This window comes from Tachyglossus aculeatus, chromosome 11, assembly GCF_015852505.1.
Source record: "Tachyglossus aculeatus isolate mTacAcu1 chromosome 11, mTacAcu1.pri, whole genome shotgun sequence".
Classification (NCBI taxonomy): Eukaryota; Metazoa; Chordata; class Mammalia; order Monotremata; family Tachyglossidae; genus Tachyglossus; species Tachyglossus aculeatus.
The window spans coordinates 3,749,457-3,774,277 of record NC_052076.1 but is presented as its reverse complement, the minus strand read 5'-3'; the positions used below and the strand labels follow the sequence as shown (position 1 = coordinate 3,774,277).

Sequence of the window (24,821 nt, the reverse complement as noted above, 5' to 3'; positions counted from 1 at the left end):
TCCACCAGGCCATGCTGCTTCCCCTGGGGAGGAGTAGATCACAATCTTCCCAGGCTCCAACTGGAACAATAATAATAATACTGGCGTTTATTAAGCACTTACTATATGTAAAGCACTTTTCTAAGCGCTGGGGAGGTTACAAGGTGATCAGGTTGTCCCATGGGGGGCTCACAGTCAAGCCCCATTTTACAGATGAGGCAACTGAGGAACAGAGAAGTTAAGTGGCTTGCCCAAAGTCACACAGCTGACAATTGGTGGAGCCGGGATTTGAACCCATGACCACTGACTCCAAAGCCCGGGCTCTTTCCACTGAGCCACGCTGCTTTTCAGCCACGCTGCTTCTCTGCTGAATTTGCTGTAACCCTGAGCAGGGAGGTGGAGGAGAAGGATAAGAGGAGGAGTGGGGAAGGGGGAGTGATTCTGACCTGGAGGAGTGTGAACAGACCTCCAACTCGACCTTTGGTTAATAATAGTAATTAATAACTATTATTATTAATAGTATTAATAGCATTATATATCAATATAATACTATATTAATATTAACGATAGTAGTATTATTGGTATTAATAATTAATTAATCGTTATTAATAATAATTAACAATTAATGTTATCACTATTATTAACTATTATTAATAATAATTAGTAATGGTAATTAATAAGTGCATAATTGACACAGAAGGGAGAGGGAGGGGGAGAGAAGATGGAGGCTTAATTGAGTAGCACCTCTTGGTTGAGGATGTGATTTTAAAAAGGCTTTGGAAGTAGAAGAGTTGTGGTCTGTGTGGATGTACTAATGATCGTATTAATAATTGTGGTATCTGTTAAACGCTTCCCCACAGCACCTGTATATATGTATATATTTATTACTCTATTTATTTTACTTATACATATCTATTCTATTTATTTTATTTTGTTTGGTTTTGTTCTCTGTCTCCCCCTTTTAGACTGTGAGCCCACTGTTGGGTAGGGACTGTCTCTATATGTTGCCAACTTGTACTTCCCAAGCGCTTAGTACAGTGCTCTGCACACAGTAAGCGCTCAATAAATACGATTGATTGATTGATTAATAATAATAATTATAGCGTTTGCTAATAATTATAGCGTTTGCTAATAATTATTAATAATAATTATTATTAATAATTAATAACAATTAATAATTAATGGCATTTGTTAAGTGCTTACTATGTGCCACACACTGTTCTAAGCACTGGGGGGATACCAGGTAATCAGGTTGCCCCACATGGGGCTCACAGTCTTAATCCCCATTTTCCAGATGAGGGAAATGAGGCCCAGAGAAGTTAAGTGACTTGCCAAAAGTCACACAGCTGGCAAGTGGCAGAGCTGGGATTAGAACCCATGACCTCTGACTCCCAAGCCCGGGCTCTTTCCTCTGAGCCACGCTGTTAAGCACTTATTATGTGCCAGGCACTCTACTAAGAGCTGGAGTGGTTACAAGCAAATCAGGTTGGACACAGTCCCCACATGGGATTCACAGTCTCAAAGCCCGTTTTCCAGATGAGGTAACTGAGGCACAGAGAACTGAAGTGACTTGCCCAAGGTCACACAGCAGATAAGCGGCGGAGCTGGAATTAGAACCCACGACCTTCTTTCCTCCCAGGCTGGTGCTCTATCATTCATTTGTTTGTTCATTCATTGTCTAAATTGCCGATTTGTACTTCCCAAGCGCTTAGTACAGTGCTCTGCATACAGTAAGTGCTCAATAAATACAATTGAATGAGTGAATTAGGCATTTATTGAGCGTTTACTGTGTGCAGAGCACTGTACTAGACGCTTGGGACCACTATAATAATAAAAATGATGGCATTTGTTAAGTGCTGACTATGTGCAAAGCACTGTTCTAAGCGCTGGGGAGGTTACAAGGTGATCAGGTTGCCCCACGGGGGGGCCTCACAGTTTTAATCCCCATTTTCCAGATGAGGTAACTGAGGCCTAGAGAAGTGAAGTGACTTGCCCAAAGTCACACAGCTGCCAAGTGGCAGAGGCGGGATTTGAACCCATGACCTCTGACTCCAAAGCCCGGGCTCTTCCCACTGAGCCCCGCTGCTTCTCTCTATGCAGAAGGATAAGAGGAGGAGTGGGGAAGGGGGAGTGATTCTGACCTGGAGGAGTGTGAACAAACCTCCAACTCGACCTTTGTTTAATAATAGTAATTAATAATAATTATATTGTTTGTTAATAATAATAATGGCATTTGTTAAGTGCCACTGTTTTAAGCGCTGGGGGGATACAAGGTAATCAGGTTGCCCACACGGGGCTCACAGTCTTAATCCCCATTTTCCAGATGAGGGAACTGAGGCCCTGAACACCGTGCTTCAGAGTTAGGTGGGAACAGGGGAATTGAGGAGGAGGATGGTGATAATTATAGTGTTTGTTAATAATAATAATGGCATTTGTTAAGTGCCACTGTTCTAAGCGCTGGGGGGATACAAGATAATCCGGTTGCCCCACACGGGGCTCACAGTCTTAATCCCCATTTTCCAGATGAGGGAACTGAGGTCCTGAACACCGTGCTTCGGGGTTAGGTGGGAACAGGGGAATTGAGGAGGAGGATGGTGATAATTATAGTGTTTGTTAATAATAATAATGGCATTTGTTAAGTGCCACTGTTCTAAGCGCTGGGGGGATACAAGATAATCCTGTTGCCCCACACGGGGCTCACAGTCTTAATCCCCATTTTCCAGATGAGGGAACTGAGGCCCTGAACACCGTGCTTCGGGGTTAGGTGGGAACTGGGGAATTGAGGAGGAGGAGGATGGTGAGCCCGTTGATGGGTGGGGATTGTCTCTATCCGTGGCTGAATTGTACTTTCCGAGCGCTTAGTACAGGGCTCTGCACACAGGAGGCGCTCAATAAGTAGGAGTGAATGAATGAATGGAGAGCTGCAAGCAGGGAAGGACTTTGTGGACGGTCCCTGGCATGGGCGGGGAGAGGAGTTTGCAGCCGGTCCTTGAGGTGGGAGGGACACCTAATCATGGTTTCACTTTGCCCTGGATGTGTTGTTTCCCAGCTTTCTAAACCTCACCGATTTTCAGGAGGGGAATAAAGAGGTGTGAAGGCTGCAAGGACAACATCCCACTAGCCCGGGAGGGGGGCGTCTATACAGTGACCTCCCGCCGAGAACCTTCTGGGCCCAGCTAGGACCAGTTGGACCCAGGCCTGCCCATCTTCATCTCAGCCCCAGCAGTGGGGGTGGCTTGGGTCAGTATGGGGGCCCAGGGGGAGGGAGGAGGGAACGGAAAAGGGATCAGAATAATAATAATAATAATAATAATAATAATAATAATAATAATGGTATTTGTTAAGTGCTTACTATATGCCAAGCACTATTCTAAGCGCTGGGGTAAATACAAGATGATCAGGTTGTCCCACGTGGGGCTCACAGTCTTAATCCCCATTTTACGGATGAGGGAACTGAGGCCCAGAGAAGTGAAGGGACTTGCCAAGGTCACCCAGCAGACGAGGTGATCAGGTTGTCCCGCGTGAGGCTCACAGTCTTAATCCCCATTTTACGGATGAGGGAACTGAGGCCCAGAGAAGTGAAGTGACTTGCCCAGGTCACACAGCAGACAAGGGGCGGAGTCGGGATCAGAACCCATGACTTTGTGACTCATTCATTCATTCAATCGTATTTATTGAGCGCTTACTGTGTGCAGAGCACTGTACTAAGCGCTTGGGAAGTACAAGTTGGCAACATAGACGGTCCCTACCCAACAACGGGCTCACAGTCCCAGGGCCTCGGTTCCCTCATCTGTAAAATGGGGATTGAGACTGTGAGCCCCATGTGGGACAGGGACTGTGTCCAACCCGATTTGCTTGTATCCACCCCAGTGCTTAGTACAGTGCCTGGCACACGGTAAGCTCTTCAAAAATACCGCAATTATTATTATTATTCTGAAGCACAGCTCTCTACAGGAGGAAGGGGTTGTTTCCCTGGCTGGGGCTCCCCCATCATCCCACATCCCCACCCCTCCCCAGGATAATTCTACTCCAGTCCCAGAGACTGGATGTAGACTTCAGTGACTCCGATATTCATCATCATCATCAACTGTATTTATTGAGCGCTTACTATGTGCAGAGCACTGTACTAAGCGCTTAAATATTTTTAATTATTATTGTTATTATTATCGTTTCACTATTGTTTCATCAATACTCAGGCCATCTGTTTGCTTCTCCTCTAGACTGTAAGCTTGTTGTGGGCAGGGAATGTGTCTTTTATAGCGAACTCTCCCAAGCACTTGATAGTCAGGCCTTCTGTTTGCTTCTGTTTGCTTCTCTAGACTTTAAGCTTGTTGTGGGCAGGGAATGTGTCTTTTATAGCGAACTCTCCCAAGCACTTGATAGTCAGGCCTTCTGTTTGCTTCTGTTTGCTTCTCTAGACTTTAAGCTTGTTGTGGGCAGGGAATGTGTCTTTTGTAGTGAACTCTCCCAAGCACTTGATATTCAGGCCATCTGTTTGCTTCTCTAGACTTTAAGCTTGTTGTGGGCAGGGAATGTGTCTTTTATAATGAACTCTCTCAAGCACTTGATATTCAGGCCATCTGTTTGCTTCTCTAGACTTTAAGCTTGTTGTGGGCAGGGAATGTGTCTTTTATAATGAACTCTCTCAAGCACTTGATATTCAGGCCATCTGTTTGCTTCTCTAGACTTTAAGCTTGTTGTGGGCAGGGAATGTGTCTTTTATAATGAACTCTCCCAAGCACTTGATATTCAGGCCATCTGTTTGCTTCTCCTCTAGACTTTAAGCTTGTTGTGGGCAGGGAATGTGTCTTTTGTAGTGAACTCTCCCAAGCACTTGATATTCAGGCCTTCTGTTTGCTTCTCTAGACTTTAAGCTTGTTGTGGGCAGGGAGTGTGTCTTTTATAGTGAACTCTCCCAAGCACTTGATATTCAGGCCATCTGTTTGCTTCTCCTCTAGACTGTAAGCTTGTTGTGGGCAGGGAATGTGTCTTTTATAGTGAACTCTCCCAAGCACTTAATACAGTGCCCTGCGCACTGTAAGTGCTCAGTATGATTGACTGACTCTGCTTCCCCATTCCCAACCTTATCTCTAACATCCTTCCCTGCTACCTTAATCTCCTGGGGCCTGAGGAAGACAGTGGTGTTTTATAACCATCCCCAAAAGGATTTTAGACTGTGAGCCCACTGTTGGGTAGGGACTGTCTCTAAATGTTGCCAACTTGTAGTTCCCAAGCGCTTAGTACAGTGCTCTGCACACAGTAAGTGCTCAATAAATACGATTGATGATGATTTGGGCCCTGCTATCTTTAGAGCACTAAGCACCCAAAGTGTAAATTTGTAATCCGCCCCCTGGGCCTACCAGATGTGTATTGATGAAACAATAGTGAAACGATAATAATAACAATAATAATTAAAAATATTTAAGCTCTTACTAAGTGCCAAGTACTGTGCTGTCTGCTGGAGTAGATATGAGATAGGTGGGACAGAGTTCCTAATTAAAAATATTTAAGCTCTTACTGTGTTCCAAGCACTGTGCTATGTGCCAAAGTAGATATGAGATAGGTGGGACAGAGTTCCTAATTAAAAATATTTAAGCTCTTACTATGTGCCAAGTACTGTGCTATGTGCCGAACTAGATATGAGATAGGTGGGACAGAGTTCCTAATTAAAAATATTTAAGCTCTTACTATGTGCCAAGTACTGTGCTATGTGCTGAAGTAGATATGAGATAGGTCGGACAGAGTTCTTACTTAAAAATATTTAAGCTCTTACTATGTGCCAAGTACTGTGCTATCTGCCGGAGTAGATATGAGATAGGTCGGACAGAGTTCCTAATTAAAAATATTTAAGCTCTTACTATGTGCCAAGTACTGTGCTATCTGCCGGAGTAGATATGAGATAGGTCGGACAGAGCCCCTAATTAAAAATATTTAAGCTCTCACTATGTGCCAAGTACTGTGCTATCTGCCGGAGTAGATATGAGATAGGTCGGACAGAGCCCCTGACCCACATGGAGTTCATATTTTAGGAGGGAGGACAGGTAATGAATCCCTATTTTATAGATAAGGAAGTGGAGGCACAGAGAAGTGAAGTTACTTGCCTAAGCACACACAGCAGAAAGTGGCAGGACCAGAATTAGAACTCAGGTCCTCCGACTCCTTGGCCTATGCTCTTTCCACTAGGCCGTGCTGCTTCTTTAAAGTAAATGAGAATTAACTACATTTATTTTTAAAAGTGCAGACAAAAAAAATTAAACAACCAGATAATTCATTCATTCATTCAGTCGTATTTATTGAGCGCTTACTGTGTGCAGAGCACTGTACTAAGCGCTTGGGAAGTACAAGTTGGCAACATATAGAGACGGTCCCTACCCAACAGCGGGCTCATAGTCTAGAAGATAATGACCCTGAGTGCTGCAGAAATGATTGTGGGGGACGGTGGAGTTAATCACGGAAGACTTCCCGAAGCAGGTGACTTTTTTAAAGAAGGTCATAAACTCTGAGAGGCTGAAAGGAGCAGTATATGGGATAGGGGTGAGCGGATGAATAAATAATAGTAATAATAATGGTATTTGTTAAGCGCTTACTATGTGCTGTTCTAAGCGCTGAATGAGAGATGAGGGAAGTTTGGTGGGGAGGAAAGAGTGGAAGCTGTGATCTGGCTTAATTTCTGCTTTATTGGACTCTTCCAAGTGCTTACTAATGATGGCATTTATTAAGCGCTTACTATGTGCCAAGCACAGTTCTGAGCGCTAGGGTAGATACACGGTAATCAGGTTGTCCCACGTGGGGCTCACAGTCTTCATCCCCATTTTACAGCTGAGGTAACCGAGACATAGAGAACTTAAGTGACTTCCCCAAAGTCACACAGCTGATAAGTGGCAGAGCCAGGATTAGAACCCACGACCTCTGACTGCCAAGCCCGTTCTTTTTCCACTATGCCACGCTGCTTCTTGTACTGTATGGTGTGTACTGTTCTTGTAATAATAATAATAATAATAATGATGGCATTTGTTAAGCGCTTACTGTGTGCGAAGCACTGTTGTAAGCGCTGGGCGGATATAACGTGATCAGGTTGTCCCACGTGGGGCTCACGGTCTTAATCTTATACATATTTACTATTCTATTTATTTTATTTTGTTCATATGTTTTGTTTTGTTGTCTGTCTCCCCCTTCTAGACTGTGAGCCCACTGTTGGGTAGGGACCGTCTCTATATGTTGCCAACTTGTACTTCCCAAGTGCTTAGTACAGTAAGCGCTCAATAAATACGATTGAATGAATGAATGAATGAATCCCCATTTTGCAGATGAGGGCACTGAGGCTCAGAGAAGTTAAGTGACTTACACAGCAAACATGTGGCGGAGCTACGATTAGAACCCATGACCTCTGACTTCCAAGCCTGTGCTCTTTCCACCGATGCTTTATGTCCCTCTTTCACAAAAATTTCATTTAGCTTATGTTTCCCCTCTATTATATTTTCTTGTACTTAGTACTATGCTGAGCACATAGTAAGCGCTCAATAAATATCATTGGTTGATGATCGATTGATTGGCATGGGGCTTCAGCGTGGCTCAGTGGAAAGAGGACGGGCTTTGGAGTCAGATGTCAGGGGTTCAAATCCCGGCTCCGCCAATTGTCAGCTGTGTGACTTGGGGCGAGTCACTTCAATCAATCAATCAATCAATCAGTCGTATTTATTGAGCGCTTACTGTGTGCAGAGCACTGGACTAAGTGCTTGGGAAGTCCAAGTTGACAACATATAGAGACAGTCCCTACCCAACAGTGGGCTCACAGTCTACCTCTATATGTTGCCGACTTGTACTTCCCAAGCACTTAGTCCAGTGCTCTGCACACAGTCAGCGCTCAATAAATACTATTGAATGAATGAATAGACAGGGGAGACTTCACTTGTCTGGGCCTCAGTTCCCTCATCTGTAAAAGGGGGATTAAATCTGTGAGCCCCCCGTGGGACAACCTGATCACCTTGCAACCTCCCCCACGCTTAGAACAGTGCTTTGCACATAGTAAGCGCTTAACAAATACCATTATTATTATTATTATTATTATTATTATTATTATTATTCTGCCCTTCTGCCGGGCGGAGACAGGGACATTCACCCTGTGGTTTTTTTTTTTTAATGGCATTTATTAAGCGCTTACTATGTGCAGAGCACTGTTCTAAGCGCTGGGGAGGTTACAAGGTGATCCGGTGTCCCACGTGGGGCTCACAGTCTTAATCCCCATTTTACAGATGAGGCAACTGAGGCACAGAGAAGTCAAGTGATTTGTCTGGCAGTGTGACTTGTCACCCTCCCTCTCTGGCCCCTCCCTGATCTTCCTCCTCTGTTCCCAGTGGCCTTTCCCTGCTGAGATCTACAGGTCACGGTGGGTGTCCCCTGGGGATCCCCGGGACTGGGGGATTGGGATTGATCTGGTCCCCCTTCCCGCCTTGGCCCTTCTCCTCCCAGGATTGGGACAGGGTGGACTCCAGTCTCCCCCTTCGGCGCCAGCTTCCCGCCTGCTGCCCGGCGGTGGGGCACCGGGAGAGAGTTGGGGCACGGGGGAGGTGGTGAGTAGAGGGAGAAAGGGGTGAAAACGGTCGAAAGAGGGGTGTACAGTCAGTAAGTAGAAGGGGAAAAAGGGGTTATTGGGGAGACGGGGGTATGGCTGGTATGCAGAGGCGGACAGGGGTGTGGCCCAGTCACTCGTATTTATTGAGCGCTTACTACTTGGAAGCAGCGTGGCTTAACTTTAGACTGTGAGCCCACTGTTGGGTAGGGACTGTCTCTATATGTTGCCAACTTGGACTTCCCAAGCACTTAGTACAGTGCTGTGCACACAGTAAGCGCTCAATAAATACGATTGATTGATTGATTAATGGAAAGAGCCCGGGCTTTGGAGTCAGAGTTCATGGGTTCAAACCCCGGCTCCTCCAATTGTCAGCTGGAGACTTTGGGCAAGTCACTTCACTTCTCTGGGCCTCAGTTACCTCATCTGGAAAATGGGGATGAAGACTGTGAGCCCCCCGTGGGACAACCTGATCACCTTGTAACTTCCCCAGCGCTTAGAACAGTGCTTTGCACATAGTAAGGACTTAATAAATGCCATTATTATTATTATTATTACTATCTGCAGAGCACTGTACTAAGCGCTTGGGAGAATACAGCATAGCAATAAAGAGTAACATTCCCTGCCCACAACGGGCGTACGTTCAAGAGCAGGATAAATAACTGTGGTGTTTGTTAAGTGCTTACTGTGTGCCGGGCACCATTCCGAGCACTGGGGTGGATACAATCAAATCGTGTTGGGCGCAGTGCCTGTCCCGCATAGCGCTCACAGTCTTAATCCCCATTTCACAGATGTGAAATGAGAAGCAGCGTGGCTCAGTGGAAAGAGCCCGGGCTTTGGAGTCGGAGGTCCTGGGTTCAAATCCCGGCTCTGCCAACTGTCTGCTGGGTGACTCTGGGCAAGTCACTTCACTTCTCTGGGCCTCAGTTACCTCATCTGGAAAATGGGGGTTAAAACTGTGAGCCCGCCTGGGACAACCTGATCACCTTGTAACCTCTCCAGGGCTTAGAACTAGTGCTTTGCACATAGTAAGCGCTTAATAAATGCCATCATCATCATCATGTGGTCACTGAGGCACTGAGAAGTTAAGTGACTTGCCTAAGGTCACACAGCAGACGGGGCGGAGCCAGGATTAGAACCCAGGTCCTTCCAACTCCCAGATCCGTGCTCTGGGGAGGGGGTGAGGCCAACAGACAGTGAGGGGACAGGAGTGTGGCTGGTAGACAGAGGGGGAAGTGGGTTTAGGGTGTCGGGATCCCCCCTCTCTGGAGTGGCAGGTGGCAGAGCAGAAGTGGGCAGACCATCTCTGCGCCCGCTGGGGCATTGGGCTGAGGAGAAACGGATTTCCTTTTTTGAGATTTCCTATTCTTTGTGCCCCGATGTCATTTATCCCAAGCGCTTAGTACAGTGCTCTGCACACAGTAAGCGCTCAATAAATACGATTGATGATTTATCTCCCCGCCGACCCCTTCCCCACGTCCTCCCGCTAGCCTGGGACTCCCTCCCCGTTCACATATGCCAGACCACCCCTCTCCCCACCCTTGAAGCCTGCTTAAGATCACACCTCCAAGAGGCCTTCCTGGATTAAGTCCTTTTTGCCCTGGCTGCCTCTCCCTTCTGTATCATCCATGCACTTGGAACTGTGACCTTTGGGCGTTTGCTGTTCGCCCCACCCTCAACCCCCATCACTTATGTAAATAGCTTTAAATCGCAGATTATAAATTATTTATATTCGTGCCCGTCCCCCACTCTAAGCTGTAAATGCGGGGAGGGCAGGGAATATGTCTACCAAGTCTGTCGTTTTTGCCCAAGCGCTTAGTACAGTGCTCTCCACTAAGTGCTCAATAAATACCATCAATCCCTTCTAGACTGTGAGCTCATTGTGGGCAGGGAATATGTCTACCAAGTCTGTCATTTTCGCCCAAGCGCTTAGTACGGTGCTCTCCACTAAGTGTTCAATAAATACCGTCAATCCCTTCTAGACTGTGAGCTCGTTGTGGGCAGGGAATATGTCTACCAAGTCTGTCGTTTTCGCCCAAGCGCTTAGTAAGGTGCTCTCCACTAAGTGCTCAATAAATACCATCAATCCCTTCTAGACTGTGAGCTCATTGTGGGCAGGGAATATGTCTACCAAGTCTGTCGTTTTCGCCCAAGCGCTTAGTACAGTGCTCTCCACTAAGTGCTCAATAAATACCATCAATCCCTTCTAGACTGTCAGCTCATTGTGGGCAGGGAATGTCACTGTTTTTTGTTGTATTGTACTTTCCCAAGCGCTCAGTACAGTGCTCTGCACACAGTAAATAAGATGGAATGAATGAATGATGGTGTTTCATTCATTCATTCAATCAATCATATTTATTGAGCGCTTACCGTGTGCAGAGCATGATGAAGTAGAGTCCCTTGTGATGATGATGGCATTTGTTAAGCACTTACTATGTGCAAAGCACTGTTCTAAGCACTGGAGGGGGGGTACAAGGTGATCAGATTGTCCCACATGGGGCGCACAGTCTTAATCCCCATTTTACAGATGAGGTAACTGAGGCACAGGGAAGGTAAGTGACCTGCCAAAGTCACACAGTTGACAAGTGGCAGAGTCGGGATTAGAACCCATGACCTGTGGCTCCCAAGCGCGTGCTCTTTCCACTCAGCCATGCTGCTTCTCCATTTGCCCCTTGTGGGACAGAGACAGTGTCTGATCTGACTGCAGCATATCAACCACAGAGCTTGGTACAGACCTAGGCACCTATGGGCACCTAGCAAATTGTAGAGAAGCAGCGTGGCTCAGTTGAAAGAGCCCGGGCTTTGGAGTCAGGGGTCGTGGGTTCAAATCCCGGCTCTGCCACTTGTCAGCTGTGTGACTTTGGGCAAGTCACTTCACTTCTCTGTGCCTCAGTGACCTCATCTGGAAAATGGGGGTGAAGACTGTGAGCCCCCCGTGGGACAATCTGATCACCTTGTAACCTCCCCAGCGCTTAGAACAGTGCTGTGCACATAGTAAGCGCTTAATAAATGCCATTATTAATATTATTATTATTATTATGACTGTTATTATTTTATTATTCTCACTCAGGAGGACTGAGCGCACCCCTGCCGCCCATCAGACTCAGCCAGCATCTCCCGGCTGTGCCCTCCCCTTCTCCTTGCGGAGCCCCATTCCACCATGGCCCGTCCCTGTGGCCTCCTCACCAGCTCCAAAGAGCCCGGTAAGTGCCCACCGTCTCGGGCCCTGGGATGGGGCAGAGGGCATCGTCGCGGAGTGGGTCTGGAGGGGCACCCCGGGTGGCAGAGAGCTGCGGGTGGAGGTGGGCAGAACAGGAATAGTGTGGACGATAATAATAATCATGGTATTTGGTAAGCGCTTACTATGTGCCGAGCACTGCTCTAAGCTCTGGGGTAGATACAGGGAATCAGGTTTTCCCACGGGGGGTGGGCTCACATTTTAATTCCCATTTTACAGATGAGGTAACTGAGGCTGAAGGTCAAACAGCAGACATGTGGCGGAGCCGAGATTAGAACCCATGTCCTCCGATTCCCAAGCCCGGGGTCTTTCCCCTAAGCCTTGCTGCTTCCCCAGCGTGATGCCCCCTTCCCTCGCCTCCCCCCCGCAGTGCCCCTCAAGAGCATCTCCGTGGCCGTGGCCATCGGGGGGTTCGTGGCGGACGTGACGGCGACGCTGCGCTACAAGAACGAGGAGCAGAGCCCCGTGGAGTCGGTCTTCGTGTTCCCCGTGGACGAGGACTCGGCTGTGTACGGCTTCCAGGCCGAGGTGGACGGGAAGACCATCGTGGCTGAGATGCAGGAGAAGCGGCAGGTAGGGGGGCGGGACCCCCGGGACCCTCTTCCTTCCTCTCCTCCACCCTCGACCTTCCCGTCCCTCGTCTCCCCCTTCCTTCCCTTCCTTGCCGGTCATCAGTCCGTCAGTCAATCAATCAATCAATCAATCGTATTTATTGAGCGCTTACTGTGTGCAGAGCACTGTACTGAGCGCTTGGGAAGTACAAGTCGGCAACACATAGAGACAGTCCCTACCCAACAGCGGGTTCACAGTCTAGAAGACAATCGTTTTTATTGAGCATTTCCCGTGAGCAGAGCACTGTACTATGCACTTGGGAGAGGACAATATAACGATATAACAGACACGGTCCTGCCCACAATGAGTTTACAATCTAGAGGGGCCCAAGTCTTAACCCTGGCCCTGGCACGGCCTCCCTCCCCCTTGGGAATACAGTCCTCCTCCTCCGTCCCCGCCAAAACACCCGGAGAGAGACAGTGCGGTCAGCCCAGTGCCCCCGGGCCTACGGCCCCCTTCCCAATTTCCCTCCCGGGCGGTCCCACCTCCCCACCTCCTCTTCCTCCCTGACTGCCCCCCTTCCCCGTCCCCCGTGTCCAGGCCCAGATGAGCTATGAGGACACGGTGGCCCAGGGCCAGGAAGCCTTCCTGCTGGAGCGGGACCCCAGCTCCGGGGACGTGTTCAGCTGCAGCGTGGGCAACCTGCCGCCCGGCCAGGAGGCGAAGCTCAGCGTGAGCTACGTGCAGGAGCTGCCGCTGGAGCCCGACGGGGCCACGCGCTTCGTGCTCCCCGCCGTGCTCAACCCGCGCTACGTCCCCGCCGGTGCGGACCCCAAAGTCCTGGGGTGCGGGGGAGGGGCAGCCCGAGGGCACCAGGCCAGGTGGCAGGGAACTGGACCCAGGGGAGGAAGGCGTGGACAGGGGCTGGGCCTGGGCAGAGTTGGGGCTGTCTAGTCCCTTGAGGAGAAAGATCCTGGAGTCTCAGAGGACCTGGGTTCTCAACCTGGCCCCAACACATTCCTGCTGTGCAGGCTTGGTAAAGTCACTTAACTTCTCTGAGCCTCAGTTCCTTCATCTACCAAATGGGGATTCAATCCCCATTCTCCCTCTGACTCAGACTGTGAGCCCCGTGTAGGACCTGATCATCTTGTGTCCACCCCGGTGCTTAGTCTACTGCTTGGCACATAGTGAGTGCTAAATGGATACCACAGTCATTACTATTTTTAGGCCCAGGGGAGGGAGGAGGGTGCTGGGGACGGGTTCCCGGGGCCGTCGTGGAGCCCAGAGGGGGCCGGTGTTCTCCGCAGGAGCATCCGAGGCCAGCGGCGTCACGTCTCAGGTCCCCCGGGCTGCCCGCGGCGAGCTGCCCTACACGCTGAGCCTCAGCGCCAACATCCACTCCCCGTACGGCATCGAGAAGGTCCAGTCCAACTGCACCCTGGGGCCCCTGCGGTACCTCGGGGCGGACCAGGCGGTGGCCCAGGTGAGAGACGGAGGGGGAGAGAGGGAGAGAGAGTTGGTTTGTGCATGCCCATTTGTGCAGTGGAGGGGTGGGGCACAGTCCCTTCCCACTTCTAGCTTCGCTTTGAGGGAGCGGTGGTGGCCCACAACTCAGGGACTTTTCCAGACTAGCCCGGGGCTTTCTGCTTCAGGTTGGGTGGCCCCGCTCCACTTCCAGGGCCTCCCTCCCTCCCACCCCCCCCGCCCGTGCCCAATTTGGGCCCGGACTCGGGGGTCACTAACCATTCCCCACCCCACTGGGGCCCAGGTCTCTCTGGCGGAAGGGCAGCAGTTCGAGCGGGACGTGGAGCTCCTGGTGTACTACAAGCAGGTGAACACGCCCAGTGTGTGCGTGGAGGCTGCTCAGCCCGGGGCCCAACCAGGTGAGCAGCCCCTCCCCGAGTCGGACCCCCTGCGCTCCCTGGGGAAGTTCCCTGGCTCTGGAAACCCCCCACATGGGAGGCTGAGTCCCACGGGGAATTCTCCCAGAGTTTCACTTCTCTCCCTCTGGGCCCTGCCCTCCCCTCCTCCCGCTGAGGTGGGGTCCCTTCTCCATGATGAGCCCCTTGGTAACTGGGCAGTCGCCCCAGGCCAGGAAGAAGGGGCTCTTCCGTGCCCTGTGCCATCTGTGCCCCCTGTTTCTCCGTAGTCCCATGGGGTCCAGTGTCGGGGTCCCCAGAGAAACCCCACCCTACCACGCCGAGTCCTCTCTGCCCTGGTGCTGATTGGAGTGAGGAAGGGCCTTCAGCCACTGACCGTCTGTCCATCTGCCTGTCCTGAGTCTCTCCTCTGGGAATTCCTCCTCCTATGAGTTCTGGGAGAGGCCTCCTGCTAGCAGGTCCCTCCAAGGGTCATCAGGATCAATCAAATACGATTGATTGATCAGGAGTATCCCCTGCCTCCAGGCAGGAGCATCGCTCCCCCAGCTCTGGCCTGCGGAAGTCTGACTGTCCAGGGGAGGGGAACGCTCAGCTCTGCAGGCCCGGCCGACGACCGGCAGTGAGGTTTGTGCCCGCGTGCTCCTTCCCGGCAGGCTCGCTGATGGGGGAGGCCGCGGTGATGGTGAGCTTCTACCCCAGCATCCCCGACCCCAAGGAGCAGGCCACGACTGGGGAGTTCATCTTCGTCCTGGACCGCTCGGGGAGCATGTCGTGTCCAATGTCCGGCGAGCTCCATTCCCAGCTGCGCATAGACAGTGCCAAGGTACCGGCCCCTCCCTGGCACAGTCAGTCAGTCAGTCCCTCATTTGGTAGTACTTCCCGAAGACCCACCGCTTGCCAAGCGCTGTACTAAGCACTGGGAAGTAGCGTTTGCATAAGAATTAGGCCCAGACCCTGGTTTACCGTCTAAGAATACAATGCAGAAGGGAAGGGCAAAGATAAATACAGTGAAAGTCAGTGCACTGAGGTTGAAAAATCAGAGTTTCAGGCTCTTCCAGTTAAGAGAGCAGCCGCCACAATGGTCACAGCCACAGCTGCAGGGCAGTGTTTCTGTTACAAAGGTGGAGGAAGTCTCAGCCCTTCACAGTGGGAGCCCGGATGCCCCACAGAATTTGCCTCTGCAAGGCCAGGTGGGCACCCCAGGGGTTGAGGAGAGGGCAGAGAGACCCAGTGAGGAATTTCCTTGCTGCGGGGAGCCCCGGGCCCCAGACCATGCAGAACCACTGGAGTGAGCTCTGTCTAGAGGCCATCCTGCCCTTTGTGGGCTCTCGGTGCCCAAGAGTCACCGGTCTGTGCCCGACTCCCACACAGGAGACGCTGCTTCTGCTGCTGAAGAGTTTGCCCCTCGGCTGCTTCTTCAACGTCTATGGGTTCGGCTCCACGTTTGACTCCTTCTTTCCGTGAGTTCCCCGCCCACCTGTCCCCACCTCTGGTCCCGGGAGAGAGAGCCTGGGAGAGGGGATGCAGGGTGGTGATGGATGGTAGGAAACCTGTGACGGGCCACGGGGGTGGTAAGAAGCTGATGGCGGCAGTGACTGCGGGCACGGGGTTGTGGGTCCCTGCTGAGGGGCTGGCATCGTCCATCACGACGGGCCGGCCGTGTCTCTCCTGAAGGGTCTGGCAATGTCTGTAATAATAACAGTAATTATGGTGTTTGTTCAGTGCTTTGTGCCAGGCACTGTACTGAGCGCTGGGATGGATACAAGCAAATCCGGTTGGATTCAGTCCTCTGTCCCACATGAGGCTCACAATCTCAGTCCCCACTTTACAGATGAGGTCCCTGAGGCCCAGAGAAGTGAAGTGACTTGCCCCCAAGGTCACACAGCAGACAGGTGGTGGAGCTGGGATTAGAACTCATGACCTTCTGATGCCCGGGCCCGGGCTCTATCCACTATGCCATGATGCTTCCCAATCTGAGGGGCAGTTGGTGTCCGTGCAGGGACAGCGTGGAGTACACGCAGCAGTCCATGGAGGAGGCCGTGCAGAGGGTGAAGGCTCTGAGCGCCAACTTGGGGGGGACGGAAATCTTAGCACCCCTGAAGAGTATCTTCGGCAAAGCCTGCAGGCCGGAACATCCCCGGCAGGTCGGGATCCAGAGGATGGGAGGCGGGAACCGTGGGGACCTGATCCACTCCTCGGTCTCCAGGCGCAGGGCCGGGCGGTGACCGGGGCCCGTCCTGGGGAAGGGGAGGGATGCCCCCGCCACCATCGTGGCGCAGACGGTGGGATCCGATGGACCGGAGCAGTCGGAGCCCGGGATCTGACGGAGTCGTCCTCCCTCCGACAGCTCTTCGTCTTCACGGACGGAGAAGTGGGGAACACGGAGGAGGTGATTGCTGAAGTCCGGAGCCACAGCCCGACCCACAGGTACTGCGAGACTAGAGCCCGCTCGGACTATCCGGCTCTCAACCCGCCCTCCTTACTGAGCGTTTGCTCTGTGCAGGCACTGTACTAAGCGCTAGGGAGAGTAAGGTACAATAGAGTTGGTAGATAGCATCCCTGACATCAAGGAGCCTACAGTCCAGTGGGGCTAGCAGGACAGAAATCGGTGAAGGGGAGGAAGGGGAGGTAGAGAAGAAAACTGTCCATCAGTGCGATAAGCACGTGCTCAAGGGATGCAGAAGTGCTGAAGTGGCAGTGGAGGAAAATAGGATGGGGAAAGGTCAGTCAGGGAAGGCTTCCTAGCTGAGGTGATTTTAGTGGGACTTGGAAGATGGGGAGAGCACTCGATTTTTGGATGGGAGAGGGGTGGGAATCCCAGGCAGGGGGAGGGCATGAGCATGGCCAGAGAGGCCAGAGTGAGATGCTCCCAGTTTCCCCAGGAGGCAGTGGGGGTGGCCTAGATGAGTTTGTGGTGGGGGGTTCAGCGCCCACCCCTGACTCTTGTCCCTAACTTAGGTGACCCCTGCCCCCAGCCCTGATCCCTGGTCTGTGTTTCTGGGTCCCCAGCTCAGTGTCCGGTTACAGGGAGGGGCAACCCTCTGTGGGTAGGAAGCACGTCGTGTGGGCTGGGGTCTCCGTGTCCTCCCCTCTGCCCGCAGGTGTTTCTCCTTTGGCATCGGGGAAGGGGCCTCCACCGCCCTCATCAAGGGCATCGCGCGGGCCACGGCGGGCAGCGCAGAGTTCATCACGGGGAGTGGCCGGATGCAGCCCAAGGTAGGAGAAACCTTGGAGAAGCCCAGCCCTTCCATCTGGAGCTCCCATCCAGGGCCAATCAGGAGGGCTCTGCCTGTCCATCAGCCAGTCCCAACTGCCCAGGGCAGAACCTGACACAGGGATGTTGTTCCCCTACTGCTCACAATATCCCAGAATTCTCCATTTCCTACTCTGGAGCCCTGAGCTTCCTCAAGTGTGGCACACCCTTTCCCAACTCCCTCCTCCCCAACACCCATCGTCCATCCCAGCACCCTCCTCCTCATCTCCCTCCTCCCCGGCTCCCTCGCCCATCCAGTTCCTCTCTCCCATCCCCCTGCCCTATCCCAAGCATCCCTGGGCCCGGATACCAGCCGTCCCGTGTCCCCCAGGCTCTCCAGTCCCTGAAGCGTTCCCTGCAGCCCGCGGTGCAGAACGTCTCTCTGAACTGGACCCTGCCCCCTGGGCTGGAGCCCGTCCTGCTGTCCCCAGCCCCCAGCGTCATCTTCGGGGGTCAGAGGTCAATTGTCTACGCCCAGCTAACGGGGAAGCAGCAGGTCAGTTTTCATTCCTCTTCCTCATATCACTCCAGACGGGTCGGAGCTGTCGCGATGGCGAAAGGGCCAAGGGACCCAGGACTTCTAGGAGATGGGAGGGGAGGAATACCATGAGTTTCCTGCCCAGGGAGGGATGACCATTCATGCCCCCTGAGGGATCCTGGGGCTCTGCACAGCCCGAGCGGCCGCTCTGACAACTTCCAAATCCCCTTTGCCCGTGCAGCCGTCAGGGGGCACGGGCTCCGTGTGTCTCCGGTTCACGCTCAGGGGTGAGGCCTTTGAAAACACTCTGCCATTCACCCTGCAGCCGGACTCGGACTCCAGGTTAGCGCTCCCCAGAAGACTCTTCCCCTGCCGCCTCCTCCCAGCTGCCCTGCCTCTGCCCCCCATTCCTGTCTAACCGAGCCCGTCCCCCCACCCCAACATTCCCTCCCCTATTTGCCATCACTCTCCTGGACGGGGGCAGTGGGTGGGAGGGCAGCGGGGGCAGAGTGGGGCAGGCCATGTCCCAGCGTCCTCGTGGGCAGCCTGTGCCTGGCTCTCCTGTTCCAGACTGACGGTTCACCGCCTGGCCGCCAAGGCCCAGCTCCAGACCCTGGATGCTTCCGGCCGCCAAGCCTCTGACGAGGAGAAGGCGAAGGTGATAGCGGTCAGCATCCAGTCCGGCGTGGTCTCCTCACTCACGGCCTATGTGGCCATCCACAAGGAGCTCGGCCAACCCCTCCAGGGGCCTCTGGTGCGGAGGGATGTGCCGCTCACAGGTACCTGCCCCTTGGCCCCTCTCTCCAGGAGAATCTTTTCCGGGGATTGTAGGGGAGATGAGGCCCAGTAAATGTCACATTGTGAGCACAGCCCCTCACCACACTGTCTGGGAGGAGTGTGAACCCCAGTCCCACTGGGTTGGACCGAGCTCTTAGCCCCTGAAGAGGAACCAGTGTTCGCCCAAGAAGGGCTGGAGTCCCTTGCCTTCCTTTCCTCAGCAATCTTGGGCCGTACTGATCTCACACTGACTCCTGCTCCCCCACTATCATCCCCCTCCCCATCCCTCCCACTGGGCCCTGTCATCTTCCCCACCATTCCTACATCTCCAGCTTTCCCGAGGAAGCTGCTCCTCCATCACCGGCCGGTCCGACCATCCCAGCTTCCCAGTCCCTGCCATCACGATGGCTGCCTCACAGCTCCCGGCCCTGCCAATCTCCAGCTCTGTCTGTCTCCTCTCCAGGCCTGTTTGGAGCAAAATCTTACGTTGGAGCCTGCCCTATGACCTCTCCGCCTATGATGCCGTTGGTGATGATGGATTGCCGCTTGTTTGGTTCCCCAGCGAGTCCCGCACCCAACTACCATTTGGGGCGAGCTGCCCCGAAAATGAGAAGTGCCATTCAGGCCAAGGTGGCCAGGGAGGCCACAGGAGACCCTGCTGCCCAGGGTATGGAGAGCACTGGATGGCACCTCAGCCAACGCCCCCGAGCCCGGGCACTGGGGCAGGAGGGGGTAGGGATGGGTGGAGCTGAGGTGCCCACCTCCCTGGCACTGCCAGCTCCATGACTGCCCAGGGCAGGGGAATAATTCAGCCTAATCCTCAGAGAACTGGCTTTGGACCCCTGGCCGTGGGGTCCAGCCCCTCTCCATCTCCGGGGCGCTGACACTGGACTCCCCTCCTCCGTCTGCCACCCCAGGCTGCCACAGCTTCTGGGGGTGAGAAGGCCATGCTTTGGCCTTGCCCCAAGGCCCCCCTGGATTTGGGGGTTCTCGGGGGCCGTTGGTCCCCAATGAAGGAGGTGGGGATGGAGGCCTGGGAGTACTGATAGCTCGTTCCTCAGTTCCCCCAACCCTCCTGCTCCTGTGTGCCCTCCCTCCCTGCCCCACCCATGGCATATCTGTCTGTCTCTCCGGGCCGCTGGGCCGGGGTGGTGTCTCCCGGAGCCCCCTCCTGACTCACTTCTCCTCCCTGTAGATCCTGAGGAGAGCCCCCTTCTCCGGCTGGTTTCTCTCCAGAAGGCGGACGGCTCCTGGGCACTGGATGGAGCTCTGGCCTCCGTCCTGGGGATGAAGGAGGAGGAGGTGGCGGCCTCGCTCCCCGGGCAGGTGAGACCCGCCATGGTGGGGTGCTCAGAGCCTGGCTCTTCCCTGTCTGGGGTGGGCATGGGAGGGTTGAGCCCCCAGAAGTGAAGTTAATCAACCAATCAGTGGTATTTATTGAGTGCTTACTGTGTGCGGAGCACGGTAGTAAAATCTTGGGAGAATACAATACAACAAAGTTGGTAGACACGTTCCCTGCCCACCAGGAGTTTGTAGTCCAGAGTGGGAGACAGACGTGAAAATAAATTACAGATATGGACGTAAGTGCCATGAGGCTCAGGGTGAGGTGACTTTCAAGGGCTCAGAGAGGACAGATCCAAGTGCGAAGGTGACTCAGAAGAGAAAGGGAGTAGGGAAAGTGAGGGCTTAATTGGGGAAGGCCTCTTAGAGATATTATTTTAGGAGGATTTTGAAAGTGGACCGTCGAATACGAAGAGGGAGGGATTTTCTGGCTGGAGGGAGGACGGGACGAAGGTCGCTAGTGAGACAGCAGAGATCAACGTACAATGACTAGGTCGGTGTTGAAGGAGGGGAGTGTGTGAGCTGAGTCTTAATCGGAAATCAGCAAGATGAGGTAGGAGGAGGCAAGCTGATTGGTCAACTCTGCCCTCTGCTCAAGGAGCAGCTGAGGGAGACATGGGGGCTGGGGAGGGACCACTTCAGGACAGACCCCCGGGAGCCATACAGGTGGACTTAGGTCTGGGTTGGGGACAACAGGAGGCGGGCAAGGAAAGGAGCCCAGGGTGGGGCCTCAGTACCGTCATGTGGCTGCTCAGGGGGTGGACGCCGCCGTCTGGGCCACCGTCCTGGCTGTGGTCTGGCTGCACAGCACCAGCGGGGACCAGAAGGATGAGTGGGAGTTATTGGAAGGCAAGGCCGTGGCCTGGCTCCGCGCCAAAGCAGGTGAGACCCCAGCCCGGGACGCCCCTCCCCTACACACGGACCCTGTCCAGGGTAGGGGGAGTCTCACCACCCCTTCCCTGGTTTGCGGCCCCTCCTGCCCACCAACCCCCAGGCTCCTCTTAGCCCTGGGCTGCCTCTACTCACACTAGGGTCCCAGCAGCCGAATTCGAGGGTACTGGCTGCCCGAGTAGGGCTGGAACCGGGGTTGAGGGAGGGTCTCCGCGCACTGACCCTGCCATCAACACCCTCCCATCCCCTGGCTACCCTTTCGCCGCCCACAGGGGCCCACCTGGACGAGTGTCTCCGGGCTGCCAATGCCCTGCTGAAGGCGTCTGTGGCTCCTGCCGTCTTTGGCCTGTGAGGGGATGGACGGACGCTGGGATGCCTGCAGGTCTTCTCCAATTGCCTCTTCTTTCTACGCCTGGCTGCCCCTGGTGCCCTCCGAACCCCGGCCCCCAGCCTCCTGCCGGTCTCTGCCCCAAGGAGGGGGAACCCTGGGTCCCACCAACTGCCCTGTCCCCCAGTCTATCCCATTCCCCTGCTCCATCCCACTCTTTACCACTCCGTGGTGTGCCCCATCCCTCAGCATGCCCAGGCCCACCCTCCTGCTCACTCCTGATGGCCGTGGAGATGCCCCTAGGTGGGTTGTGCTGCCAACCTGTCATCCCTGGGCTTCCCCTAACCCACCCCGAGCGATTGGCTGGGCACCTCCAGGGGATTTGGCATGCATGAATGACACATGTAGAAAGGCAGCCATCAGGAGGCACCTAGCGTGAAACATTCCAGCCTAAGACATCTCACCTCCGAGTTACTTCAAACGTCCAGATTCCCACGAACACAAAGCTGAAGGAGAAGAGGACTCCGGGGACTTCATTTTAGCCCAACTGCCTGACTTTCACTGGTCCGGCCCTGCTTTCCTTTAGCTCCTGTGGGCCGGGACTTATTTTCAGAGCTGGATCGAGCTTGCGTTGCCCCCAAATCTTGGTTTTGTTGGCCGCTCATCAAGGAAAGAGTCTGCTTCTCTCGCTAGAGATAGGGGAGGTGAATTTGTTTAATTGCACCACCGGGGGAAATTTTCCACTGCAGGGTGGTCAGGGGCTCTCTAGTGACCTGGAAAAGTTAACACAGCCATCTCTGGGCCTGTCGTGATCGTGGAAGAGAACTGGACTTGAGCCTGAGAGCCTGTGATTTCTGTTTTTGCTAGAGAAAATATAACTTAGGGGTTGATCTAAACCGCCTTTCAGTTAACAGAGAAATCAGTGTGAATTATATGTCAGTTTGGCGAAGGATGCATTCGCCGGGCGAGGTTGAAGCAAGAACAGGGTGGGAAGGCGTAGTGTCTGTGTGAGATATTTGTAACTCAGTAATGACCACGTGCACCATTATTGGGAAGTTAACCATCCAAACACCATTAATAAGGCCCATTGCAATGCAAGAAATAATTCCTAGTTATTCTCGACAGCCCCCTGCAACCGAGCTCATGGTTGGGGAAGAAAAGCCGAGGCAAAAAAAAGCAAAAGTTATAATGAGCCTCAGAAGACTGAGGCTCCCCAAGTCCCTTGAGCCTCGAGCACATTGGAGATTAATTTAAAAGTTTTCAGCCGGGCCCTTGGAGAGCCTCCTCCAGGGTGATGAAAGAGCCCAGAAAAGTGCCTTAGCGTTTAGCCCATTGCTGAACCCATTGGTATCTTTGGGAGAAAGCCTCATTCAAATCCCTTTTAACCATTTAGTCCCTTTGACTTCTGCAGTAGGGTTTGCAGGATGGGCTTGGAAAACCAAAGTGCCTCCTTAATGGGGCTCCCCTCTCATCTGTCACTTTCTTAAAGTCCCTTTAAGGGGAACATCTGAGGTTCCAGCCCCCAGCCCCAGGCTTGAGGGGACCACCAACCCGGGACGAGCCACGATTTGGTTTTGCTCCTGAATTTCTGAAAACCCAAATACGTTTCCGATCCTCCTCCCTGTGACTTTCAGGAAACTCGAGCTTGCCATCTGACAGAAAGATGCCGATGATATTCTATCATTTTTTTTATATCAGAAAACTTAAGATTCTTTCAAATGTGTCTCTTGCTTGTCTTTCCTTACCTGATAGTCAGAACTTCCCCTGGCATTAATCATTGTCATTAATCTATACATAGTAATAAAACATTCACTCAGTTGATTCCCTCATTTTCTTCATTACAAGGACACCACTTATTCCAGCAGAAACTTTGAACCCAAAGTTAATAGTAGCAGTTGTAGTCAGGATAGTATTTTTGAGTGCAATGAAACTGTAGCTCGTTGTGGGCAGGGAATGTGTCTGTTTGTTATATTCTCCCAAGTGCTTAGTACAGTGCTCCGCACACAGTAAGTGCTCAATAAATACAATCGACTGACTGATTACTAAGCTTCTGGGAATGCACAGCCAATGCATTAGATGCATATCGTGCCCCCAAAGCCCTTATGTTCTAATGGGGAGATAGATTTGAAACTATTTATTCATAGAGGAACCAGAACAGAGAACTGAGTGTACAATTGACTCTACATATTAACATGTGCAGAGAATGGGAATAAACAAATACATAAGGGCTAGAGGTGGGAAGCAGTGAGGTTTAGCTAAAGAGTCCGGGCCTGAGAACATGAGTTCTAATCCTGACTCTGCCACCTGTCTGTTGAATGACCTTGAGCAAGTCACCTAACTTCTCTCTGCCTCAGTTTCCTCATCTGTAAAATAGGGATTCAATATCTGATCTCCCTCCTACTTAGAGGGAGTGGGAACCCTTTGGGACGAGAACTGTGTCTGACCTAAATATCTTGTATCTACCCACCGTGGCTCAGTGGAAAGAGCTCAGGCTTGAAAGTCAGAGGTTATGGGTTCTAATCCAGGCTCTGCCACTTGTCAGCTGGGTGACTTTGGGCAAGTCACTTAACTTCTCTGAGCCTCAGTTCCCTTATCTGTAAAATGGGGATTAAGACTGTGAGCCCCACGTGGGACAACCTGATCACCTTGTAGCCCTCCCAGTGCTTAGAACAGTGCTTCGCACATAATAAGCACTTAACAAATGCCATCATTATTATACCTGTTCACCCTCCTTCTTAGACTGTGAGGCCCATGTGGGATCTGATTATCTTGTATCTACCCCAGCATTCAGTACAGTGCTTGACACATATTAAGTGTTCAACAAATACCACAGTTATTATTACTATAACAGATAGATGTGGACAAAAGTTCAGAAGGGCTGGGGGAGGGTTACGTTTCAAAATGAATGGATGAAGAAACATTGCTTTCCTTACTCCTATTGCTTATACACCCACCTCCTTTTTGAGGGTGGGAGGGCATACCTAAATAATGATAATAATAATAATTGTGGTATTTGTTAAGCACTTACTATGCTTGGGGGTGGGAATTAAGTGCATGGGAGTGCATAGATTTGGGAGGGAAAATGGGGTTGGGGGATGATAGCACAGTCCAGGAAGGCTTCCTGGAGGAGATATGACTTCAGGAGGGCTCTGAAGATGGGGAGAGTGGTGGTCTGTCAGAGTTCACAGCAAGAAGGAGAGCCTGGGCAAAGGATTAAGGGTGTTGAGGTGAGAGGGAGAGAGTGAAGAAGTTGGTGTTAGAAGAGTGGAAGGTGCAGTAGGAGAGGAGCCAGGATAAATCTCTGCTCTCTATCTCCTCCCGGGTCCTCTTGCCCACTTCTCCCTTCCTTCTCTTCTCCAGTTCCGAGTGTCTCTTTTTCTTTTAATGGTATTTGTTAACCGCTTTACTGCGTGCCAGGCACTGTACCTGCCATTGTAGCTGGGGTAGATAGAAGCTAATCAGGGTGGATACAGTCTATGTCCCCCCTGGGGCTCACAGTCTTAATCCCTATTTTACAGATGAGGTAACTATGGCA

At 52.4% G+C, this 24,821-nt stretch overlaps 1 protein-coding gene across 2 annotated transcripts; it reads left to right on the top strand.

Moving 5' to 3' along the window:
- Window positions 1-3,017: 3,017 nt before the first annotated feature.
- Window positions 3,018-23,107, top strand: LOC119934451 (von Willebrand factor A domain-containing protein 5A-like). 2 transcript variants are annotated; one of them, XM_038753948.1, is made up of 18 exons: window positions 3,018-3,219; window positions 11,619-11,751; window positions 12,157-12,359; window positions 12,939-13,161; window positions 13,646-13,821; window positions 14,107-14,221; window positions 14,872-15,041; window positions 15,590-15,678; window positions 16,218-16,362; window positions 16,566-16,645; window positions 17,320-17,434; window positions 17,803-17,967; window positions 18,191-18,291; window positions 18,520-18,728; window positions 19,190-19,393; window positions 19,922-20,052; window positions 20,823-20,949; window positions 21,231-23,107. In XM_038753948.1, exons 2-18 carry the CDS (start codon window positions 11,709-11,711, stop codon window positions 21,308-21,310), a joined length of 2,376 nt encoding a protein of 791 aa, XP_038609876.1. In that variant the 5' UTR covers window positions 3,018-3,219; window positions 11,619-11,708; the 3' UTR covers window positions 21,311-23,107. The 2 variants fall into 2 exon arrangements, with proteins under 2 accessions (XP_038609876.1, XP_038609877.1); XM_038753949.1 differs by lacking the exon at window positions 17,803-17,967.
- The last annotated feature ends 1,714 nt before the right edge of the window (window positions 23,108-24,821 follow it).

What these genes read in the sequence shown, in the direction of transcription:
- LOC119934451 (XM_038753948.1), top strand. Translation starts at nt 11,709, where the DNA reads ATGGCCCGTCCCTGTGGCCTCCTCACCAGCTCCAAAGAGCCCG. An exon ending in CACCAGCTCCAAAGAGCCCG is followed by an intron (nt 11,752 to 12,156) that starts GTAAGTGCCCAC and finishes TCCCCCCCGCAG; the next exon opens with TGCCCCTCAAGAGCATCTCC. An exon ending in GTGGCCGGATGCAGCCCAAG is followed by an intron (nt 17,435 to 17,802) that starts GTAGGAGAAACC and finishes CGTGTCCCCCAG; the next exon opens with GCTCTCCAGTCCCTGAAGCG.